At 36.3% G+C, this 10,432-nt stretch overlaps 1 protein-coding gene across 1 annotated transcript in view; it reads left to right on the top strand.

Moving 5' to 3' along the window:
• LOC107674503 (inactive N-acetylated-alpha-linked acidic dipeptidase-like protein 2) overlaps nucleotides 1–10,432 on the top strand; it is a 113,449-nt gene that overhangs the window by 99,025 nt on the left and 3,992 nt on the right. The window contains exons 6-8 of the mRNA XM_016468490.1: nucleotides 3,946–4,038; nucleotides 8,546–8,751; nucleotides 10,082–10,210. Coding sequence (XP_016323976.1) covers nucleotides 3,946–4,038; nucleotides 8,546–8,751; nucleotides 10,082–10,210 — 428 coding nt within the window. The remainder of the gene's footprint in view (nucleotides 1–3,945; nucleotides 4,039–8,545; nucleotides 8,752–10,081; nucleotides 10,211–10,432) is intronic.

The following is a 10,432-nucleotide window of genomic DNA, read 5'->3' as shown; positions in this document are numbered from 1 at the left end:
AGCTTGCTGATGCGGCCATCTTTCTCTGAGGAGATTGATGTTGTTGGTGTGACTGAGCGGCTCGCGCGCTGCCGTGGCAACGCTTATATTACAGAATTCGGTTTTTGATGTGAATCTTACTCCATAGTTCCTCGAAGGAACGAGACGCTGCGTCTCAGAGCCATACTTCCGGCATCTCTGCCAGCGCTTGCTTAATTCCTGGAAGCTGACGCTGGTCTCACCGCACGTGCTTTTATAGCCTCCTGGTCATTACGTCACCCGCCCGGGATGTCTTGCCCATCTATTGGTCTGATTACACACGAGGTTCAGAGCCGGTCACGCTAAAGGGCGTTCCCCAAGCGTTTTCCGACGCAGCGTCTCGTTCCTTCGAGGAACTATGGTTACATACGTAACCTGAGACGTTATGGTATGACATATGGCATGAAATAATGGTAAAACAATTTAACAATTTAACACTTTAATAATAATAATTTACTTTTTGTTTGCTGCTTTTGATAAAAGATCTTTTGTTAGATTTTGGGGATGTGATAGATGGCCGGTTACACTGGCTTTAACTGAGTCTGATTGGCCAATTACCATATTTGATATTTGCCCTAAGCGTCAGTTCTGTGTTACCACTAAAATATCTTACGTTCATTGATGCATTGATTTTTTTAAGCTAAACTTTCATTTTCTGTGATGCAATCTGTACAGTTGCAAATTCTTCCTTTTTGTCACCATGCTGAAGCTGACTAACATCGATGAGAAACTACAAACCTATCATGTTTTGCATTGCAAGACATCATTTTCCAGTTAAAGAGGCGTTTATGAATTTATAGAGTTATGTTATAGCTGTATAATTTCCAGATGCAGTTGCTAATCTTAACATTTATTGAAAAATATTATTTATATATAAATATTTTTAGCAAATACTTACATTATTGCAATTAAAAAAAAAAGTTATTCTTTTGAAGTTGGGGGGGAAAGTCTCTGAACAGCTCTGAATGATGTACACTGAGAAAAGTCTATAAAAATAGCCCACAACTGTTAATAGGAATTTTCCATATTGATTTTCCCAGATGCATTCTGCATGGTACTGCCAAATGTGCCAGTACCTTTTCCATTTTTCTATAATTTTTTTTCTTACAGTGAATATATTCTACTTTCAAACATGTTCTAGTAAATTTCTAAGTAAATATTGTGAAAAAAAGTGTTAATTTCCATTAAGCTTGTTATAGATATTATTATCAGCATCAGCCATTAATAACTGTGATGTTGGAACTCATGTTTTTCCAAACCCATTAAACTTTAATTTATGCTCAGAACACAAATTAAGATTTTTGTTTGTTAATATTCTCTCATATTTGTGTCCGTTCATTGAAATATGCAATCATCATTTTCAAGCTTTAAAATATATAAAGGCATTGTAAAAGTCATCCATATGAATAGATCAATATTTCTTACAGAAACCGCTCAAGTCTTCTGAAAAGAAGATTTATAAAATGAAAGACAATTGATTTGATTGATAAGAAACACAGATTTAACACAGCTTTTATTCACATACAAGCATTAATAAGCATGCATGCGTACAGAAAAGCTGATTTATTTGGTAAACAGAAACTCAAACACAAGAACAAACCTCATTTGTTTTTGCACGTCATACATTTGATCTTTCATTTAGCATATTAGATGTGCACTATGCACGTTGATCAGTGCCTAAATTAAAAGTATACACATATGTCATTTAATTTAATATTCTTAAATTTCTGCTTTAAAGGTTTAACGAATTTGAAATATTTTCTAAATAAAGTGGATCCTGTTCTTCATCGCTTATGTGCTCCTGTTATTTATACAGAATATACTTCTAAAGAACATCTTATTCAGAGTAATTTATAAAACATGAGCCACTGCAGCTGTCGACTTCCTCATTCTTTTCCTACAAGATCACTTTTTCACTTTGCTCACGTAGAGGCGCTCACCTCTCTCAGTAGCCGTTAACCTCTCATACCTATTGATGATTAATGGACAAATCTTTCACACCACGACCCGTGTGCACGCCAGCACTTTTAAACACTCCCTTACAACTGCATATACATCTTCTGCTCTTTACCCAAAGTCATTTGTGCTGTTGTCAGGGGTGATAAATGGGGTTTGGGAGGCTGTGTGAAGCCCACTGAATTTTTAGAGTGAATTTGATTACACTCAAAGAGTAAAAAAACACAGCTGTACACATCAGCGGAGTTTACGCCTTTGTACGTCTGAGGTACCAAACCTTTATCTTTATTTCCTGATATTCACATCTCCAGGAACTAATAAAAAACTCATACTCTGTACATCGCACCCCAAAGAGGGCACATCTGCCTGCGATCCCAAAGCTTTCTTGAAAAGGAATTTTCAATTCCATCTCAATTCAAGCTCGTCCACTGCGGGATTTTCACATCTCCATGTTGGCTCAGCGATGTCACTGTAAGAGCGGGAGATAGAGTGGCTCGGGATGTGTTCCAGGGCCAGGTGTTTCTTCTTTTTATCTGCTGGCATATCAGCCTCATTGATATTCACTCCATCACATTGAGCCTTTATGTGTAATTGGTAAGAGTGTGAGCCGAACAGTGTCGGCATCTTTTTAAGCTGCTCTGATGGTGTACACTTTCTCTGGAACACGCAACCGGATGGTGAAAGCAAAGGCTATCTGCTCTCTGTTTTATAGGTCCTGTACATATAATGGGAGGGGATTTGATAATGGAGGATGTGCCAAAAACTTGCAAGTGATGTTCCAAATGAAAAGAGGATTTTCTCAATGCACACAGTCAATAGAAAGCTTCTTCAGGGCAATGTAATCAGTGATCACATCAATATACTGTACTATAAGGGAAACACCTAGCCTTATGTGTGTCTAAATGGTTTAGTTTTCAAAAAATTAAAGGAGATGCCATTAGATGGAAAAATGGACTTTCCACCTCAGGAACAATGTTTTTATTTATTTATTTTTTGTTAAATGAGCATGTACTGGATAATTATGCATCATCCAATATATTATTAGGGGAAATAAATGGAAGCATTTTCTGTTGTAGTTATTATTGTATATACCAAATTGAAAATCATGAAAAAATACAAACATATGTCTCATATATATACACACACACACACACAGTATATATGTATATATGTGTGTGTGCGCGTTTTTGTGACAAATGAGGACATAAATTTGTATAATGACAAAGGTATGACATAGGTATTACAAGGAGAAGGTGACTTTTCAGGACATTAGCCCATGTCCCCACTTTTCAAAACGCTTATAAATCACACAGAATGGAGTGTACTGAAAATCTGAAATAGCACAAAGTTTCCTGGAAGGGGTAGGTTTAGGGGTAGGGTTGGTGTAGGCAATAGAATATACGGTCTTTACAGTATAAAAACCATTACGCCTATGGGATGTCCCCACTTTTCACAAAAACAAACCTGTGTGTGTGTGTGTGTGTGTGTGTGTGTATTTTGACAGTTTAGTTGAATAAAGCTATAATAGGAGTTTTCTTAAAAAATATGTGACATTTTGATAATTTTGTTAAATAATAATAATAATAGTAATAATAATGTTTTAATGATTTATTAATTAATTTGAATGTCAACAATTTAGTTGAATAGTTGAAGTTACAACAACAACAACAATAATAATATTATTATTATTATTATTATTATTAATGTTTTAATTATTTATTGATTTATTTATGTAGCTTATTATTATTATTATTATTATTTTGTTGTTGTTGTTGTTGTTGTTGATGCTGCTGTTGAATATTAAATAATACCTCAATTAATTATGTTCATTTTAGAATTAAATAAAAATTGATTTATTAACAGTGTTTTATTGACACAACCTCTCCATCTCTTTGCCTTTTTCTTATAGCTGGATCTATCAATGTCTCATGTCCCTGACTAATTCGTTTGGAATTTCTGTTTGTTCCTCAGCAAGAAAAATCATAAACCTCACCATTGAAAACCAGGCATCCTTCAAGACGGTGCACAATGTTATTGGATATCTCAAAGGCAAGACCAATCCAGGTAGGTCAGCACAAAACCAAGACATAACCCGAATTGTCATTTTACAAACCCAAAGGGATTTTTGTCATAGTTAATGCAAGATTATTTCATTTAAATAGCAAATCACTGCGTGCCAGCGTGTCCCAGGCATGGTCCTAAACCGCTGTGCTCTTTGATCTGACATAACAAAGACACAGTGCTTTGTCAAAGTGCTTTATTCTATTCGTGATAGCAAAGCGAAACAAGAGTGCAGTCTAATCATTCTCTTCTTCATCCACTGAAAAAGCAAGAGTCTGGGGGTGAATAAAGCCCAATCTGTGTTCACGTGTTGAAACAGCCCTTTTTCCTCCCTGCGCTATGACAAACTAATCTCTTAAAACAACGTCTGCTGCCACTGACCAAATGCAGGTCACTTGGCTGCTGAAAATAGGCTTTTAATTACGGACTACTATTTTCACCTTCAGGATGATTTAATCGTACATCTGATGTAATGAAAGCATTTAATCTTTCACCTCCGCCCCATGACTGTAAAAGTCACTGTCTATGCATTTAAGCCCTCCATGATTTACTTTCCAGATTTACGGCACTCTTTTCCTGTCATAATTGGTCGCCCAGTCACTAATTATGTATCACAAATCATGCAGAGGCGTTCTTCTCCTTGACTTTTGTCTTTTTATAATGTGTTTACCTTTCATTTATCTGGCAGTTGACTGTCTTATTTATTTATCATTTTGGTGTCATTTTAATAACTTCCCTTCAGACCACAGCAGTACTCTTGAGTACAGGTGGGTTAATCTACTCCTTAGTTCTTTGCTCTTGTCAGCTCAATGAGTCTGTTTCTACCCTCACTAGCTGTCAGTCAGAGGTGGCCCAGTGCTGTTTATAGCCCACGGCTAATTACATGAGAAATTGTTTCTTTTTTGGTCTGTATGCTATTTGGTGTATGTGAAGGCAGAGTGTGTGTAAATCTAGAGAAAGTATTACTCATATGTGTGCACAGTGCACACAGATTTTATGTTTTTAAAAACAAGTCTCTTCTGCTTGCCAAGGCTGCATTTATTTGATCCAAAAATACAGGAAAAACAGTAATATTGTGAAATATTTTTACCATTTAAAATGTTTTCTGTTTTAATATACTTTAAATATACACATAAATATAAATCGGTCACACTTTATTTTAAGGTCCACTTCTCACTATTAACTTTGATTTTTGCCTCAATAAACTCCTAATTTGCTCTTTATTAATAGTTAATAAAGTAGTTAACTTTAGGTATTGTAAAGGATTCATCACGCAGATTATGTGCTTTATAAGTACTAATAAAGAGCCAATATGCTAGTAATATGCATGTAAATAAGCAACTAGTTAATAGTAGGAACTGGTCCCTATACTAAAGTGCTACCAACAAATCTTTACTATGAAATACAGTGCTGATGATACATGGGTTACAGGGTTTCAAACAACATTATGTTTTTGTAATTGTTGATGTGGGGATTTCTGGGAAAGCTATCCCTTTATGTATAAATTGTTATATTGTTATATATTACATTGTCCTCATTTGTAAGTCGCTTTCGATAAAAGCATCTGCTAAATGTCTAAATGTAAATGTAAATTATAATGTAATTCATACTTTTTTTCTTTAAATTTGTTTTTGTGATTTTTTTTTTAACCATACAATTCTAAATATTACTTTGTTAATAATATACATTTTATACATATATTTTCGTAATTCAAACGTTTCACTACATTTTCCCCAAATATTTTAGCAAAATTCCTTGTTGTCTTGTAAAATATAACTTTTTTTTACTGTAAACTGAGCACAATATTAATTAAAATAATATTTAATATAGAAATTGTGGATGTATACATTTGCATTTATTTGCACAAATGTCGATAATGTAAATATAAATAACTTTGGTGTTATCTGCAATGTCATAATGTGAAAATAAATATAAACAACTTTGATACCTTTGATTTGTACCTGAACTGCAATAATGCAAACATGCAAATATAAATGACAAACATAAATGTGTCACAAAGCAAGGCCAGACACAACAGCTAAGTGCAAATCAGGATGGTTTATTGACTGGGTAAGGGGATGACTGGAATAGGTGTGTTAAAGGCAGGTGAGTGTCAACACAGTGAATGGTTCCAGGGTGCTTATCTGAGTTCTGATGGTGAGGATCGGATGCCGGTTACGTTGGAGATCGTGGAACAGTTTCCAAGGAGTCGTTGGAGGATCGCGGGAGGAACAGCAGGTAATTCGTTCTAGGAGAATTTGGCAGAGAGAGTCAAGAGAAGTTCGTAGGAGTGAACGGTAGACCGGACAGTGAGTGACTGTGCTGTGTGTGTATTTGTAGTGTGGCTTGATTGGTGACAGCAGGTGCGGGTGATCAGAACTCAGGTGACTGTGATCGGGTAATTATCCTGGATGGTGACTGAAGTGACTGTGATGAATCCCTGACATTGTGTTTCGTGTGGCAAATGCTGAAACACTCACATTATAGCGGTGGAGGAACTCCCGGAACACCTCGTTCATGAATCCCTGGAAGACTGACGGGGCGTTGGCTAGCCCATACGGCATGACAAGGTACTAATAGTGGCCAGATGGTGTAATGAATGCCGTCTTCCACTCGTGATCCTGGATGGTGACTGAAGTGACTGTGATGAATCCCTGACAAAATGACTGATACCTGCACTGCAGTAATGTAAATATGTAAATATAAATTCATTTGTTACCTGCACTATGGTAATGCAAACATATAAATATAACATGTATATATAAGTAACTTTGATAAAGTGTTTAACATTTCGTGTACAACAACACAGTTGTGTATATACAAAAAAAACTCTGTTCGCTATGGACAAACAAGCAGACAGATGGGCCAAGGCTGTAACCAACAAGTGGCAGATGTGGCGCCGATGGGGCATCTTGATGATGAGTAATGTTGCAGGTTTTAGGTATGAAAACACACTCCCAGCCTAAACTTTTCCAAAGGCATAATCCACCAATGAATCCTCACTGAACATCCTGATTGTGGTGACCAAAGGGGATGTAGTGTCGACAAACCCTAATACAGCTCAGCCTCTCCTGAAATAAAAACAAAAATGTATATTAAAGTAAATTCCCTCATTTTTAATCTCTGTAGTCTGACCTATTTTACATTATATCCATCTTCCTTAGTATGTTTGAATTATTTTACCTAAATGTATGTAATGCCATGTTTTTGTATGGTTAGAAAAAAATTGCTCATAATGCTCTCAATTTCAGGCAAACACTGTTAATTGAGATAACATTAAAATAAAGTTAATTGTTGACACTGGTAGTGGGATAGTCCATTTGTTATGCCTAGGCCTGATCTCATACAGTAAGTTTTTTTTGTTTATATATATAAATTATGTTACAAAAAATTAAATGTTGTTTATTTGACAGTCTGTGAAGATGATTAAACTATAACAAAAGTCATGTATCAATATTCTATTTAAATATTTGTTAAATATTGAAGTATAGATTTAAATAGAAATTTGTTAAATATTAAATATTGCTTAATATTTAAATATTATATTTACAAACCCATATGCTGTATGGAGTATTATACCCAAATTTAAAATGTTAAGCTCTATGAACCTTTTTACGAATTAGTTTCACTATGCCTGACTTTGTACAGAAACCTCAAAAACGGCTGTATAAAACAAGCATTTAATTCAGACTTAAGCTAATATATTGCCTTCCTCACTGGCCTGTAACACAACTCCCTCACGCTTATCTCTCATTGTCACCTGATTCTGTTTGGAAATTTAGAAATTAATATTCATAGTCCAAAAATCCTATACGTTGCATAAACAAGCACATCAGTCAAAATGAATACAATATAAGTAAACAGGTTATCTGGATATATCAAAACAAATAATGAAAAGACACGTATGAACTGTAAGAAACTGGGACTTACTGTGAGAATACTCACCCTCAAAGTGTCAATGTAACTCGAAACTTCTCCTTCTTGCTGTTAGGAGTGACAGCTGACTGCCTCACAATGCATTCACAGTTATCCAGGGAAGCACTTTTAAAAAGTGAGTGTAAAATATCAACTTCTCATGCGATGTCTCCACAGTTAACTCCAATAGCAAAAATGTCTTCCAGCACTGCACCGGATGTAACTGAGCTGGCTGAGGCAAAACGCAGAAGTGATTTTGCATAGAGTCTATTTAAGGGTTGGATTAGGTAGAAATAGCAATTTAACTGCAGATTACTACATTATTTTTACAGTGTGGTAAAGTTTACAGTTAACCAATTAGCAAGTTTCCGTTGAAATTGATCTGCGCATTTAATTTATTTTATATGTAATATAAGGTTCCAGATGGCAGAAAATCTATTTAAAATGTGTATTTAAAAAGGATCCTCCTAGTTTTCATATGGTAGCTTTACCCTGCAGTTGATTGACCCTCCGCCTGCGTGAACATGTTTGTTGGTGCATGAGTGTTTGAGTCTTGTTTTGTGTATAAGTGTTCCCACTTTGTTTCCCCTTGTAGATCGATATGTACTGGTTGGCAGTCGTCATGGCAGCTGGTACGAGGGTGCGTTGGCAGACTGGGGGAACGGCTCTGCGGTCATGACTCAGATCATCGCCTCTATGACGGCTCAAACCCGTGCGGGCTGGCAGCCCGACCGCACCATCGTCTTCTGCTCCTGGGGGGGAACCTCACTGGGCAACATCGGCTCCTTTGAGTGGGGGAAGGTAATATTTGACTATTCCAGTCCAGACTCATTGGAAAAATGTGCCTGTTGTTACATTTCTGCCTATTGATATTACGTTGCTTGTACGTTTTGCAAAAATTTTGAAGTGAAATGTCCAATGAGTGACATTAAAAGCACAGTCAGTTTAATCCCGAAACAGATAAACATGATTCTTTCAATGTTTTATTATGTTGGTTGTTGTTGGTATCACTGTTAGGAAATGAAATGGCTGGTGAGTGGCGCTAAAAGGTTAATACTTTATCACGTTTAAAAATAATGTACCGCCTACACTAATCCTAACCAATAGTGTTAACAGAAGCAAGCATGAGATAAAAACACATTTCAGCCACTTTAGCATGCTTATACAAGTCTTTGAGCTCTATTATTGTGACTCCTGTTTCACTAGACGTGACCCGACCACTCCCTATCACAAGTGCAATGCTGTACCAGGTGAGCTTCTGAGCAAGTTTACGCCCTCAGAAAAGCCTTACATATGGAGCTGGTTGCGTGATGCTAATGTCAAAATGTTTATATTAGTTTACAAATCATGAAATACAGTAAAAGCATTTTGAACCATGTAAAATAAGTATTTCTTAATCAGTAATCTGCCCCTGTAATTATAATGTGTGAAAAAATGTTCAACATGGAAATCAGCCTGTTATCATATTACCTCAGTAAATCACGTAGGAACAAGACAAATGAGCATGTGCCCTTTATGACCCTTTTGTGGCATCTGGGTCACATTATAGCCTACAATTTACATATATAAGCTGCATTTTTTTAGATGTAGATTTAAAAGTTATGCTTGAGTTTGTCTGATACATCATATTAATATTTATGGAAATCTCTGGCAATGCAATGTAGAGTATCAACCCCAAAGTTGGGTTTAGTAGTAGGTCAAAAGCACCTGCCTTTTTGTCTTCCTCAGTTTGACAACTAAAGCGAAGGAGGAAAAACAAAAATAGTACAGATTAGCCTTTGTGCAGCCGTACAAAAGTTTGCTAACATGATCACCAAGCCATGAAGATTCAGTCAGACAGATGGATGATTTTGGAGTGTTAATGAAATCATTCTGTTCGGCGCAGGAGTTTATTCTAATCAGTACAATGCAAACGTCATCATTAATCTTAAGAAGCCCATAATAATGTCACAATAAAATGATAGTTTTTGAGTATGAGAAAGACAATAATGATTCGTATTATTCACAATGCTCATTTCACAAAATTGTAGTGTCTCATTGGGGGTGACTCAGGCTTTTATGCCAAAATATCACTCAATGCTCTGACATATCATCAGCTGGCAGCAGATGGCTGTTTTGTGTGTCTGTACAGGAGAATGCAGTGGTTCTTCAGAGCAGGGCAGTAGCTTATGTCAGCCTGCACAGCCCCGTCAGAGCCCCTGGATCCCTGCAGGCCACAGCATCACCTTCCCTTCAGCAACTGGCAACTGAAACTCAAAAGGTACTTTTTAAATATTAATTTATATCCGCTTGGACAATATACTTGCAAATAGGACTTTAAATAGAGTAGATGCATATGTCACAGAAGACTCGCGGAAAGCTTACTGAAAACCCGATTATCACTACCCATAATGTCTGATGCTGAAGAGTACCTTGCTAGCTGTTTGGTCTTCCTTCTTTTCAGATTTGCCCTACAACAAATATATGCACATGGCCTAGACTC

The sequence above is a fragment of the Sinocyclocheilus anshuiensis genome, unplaced genomic scaffold, assembly GCF_001515605.1.
Source record: "Sinocyclocheilus anshuiensis isolate Anshui unplaced genomic scaffold, SAMN03320099.WGS_v1.1 scaffold572, whole genome shotgun sequence".
Taxonomy (NCBI): domain Eukaryota; kingdom Metazoa; phylum Chordata; class Actinopteri; order Cypriniformes; family Cyprinidae; genus Sinocyclocheilus; species Sinocyclocheilus anshuiensis.
The sequence above is the reverse complement of the archived record's forward strand: the minus strand, read 5'-3'. Positions and strand labels throughout refer to the sequence as shown.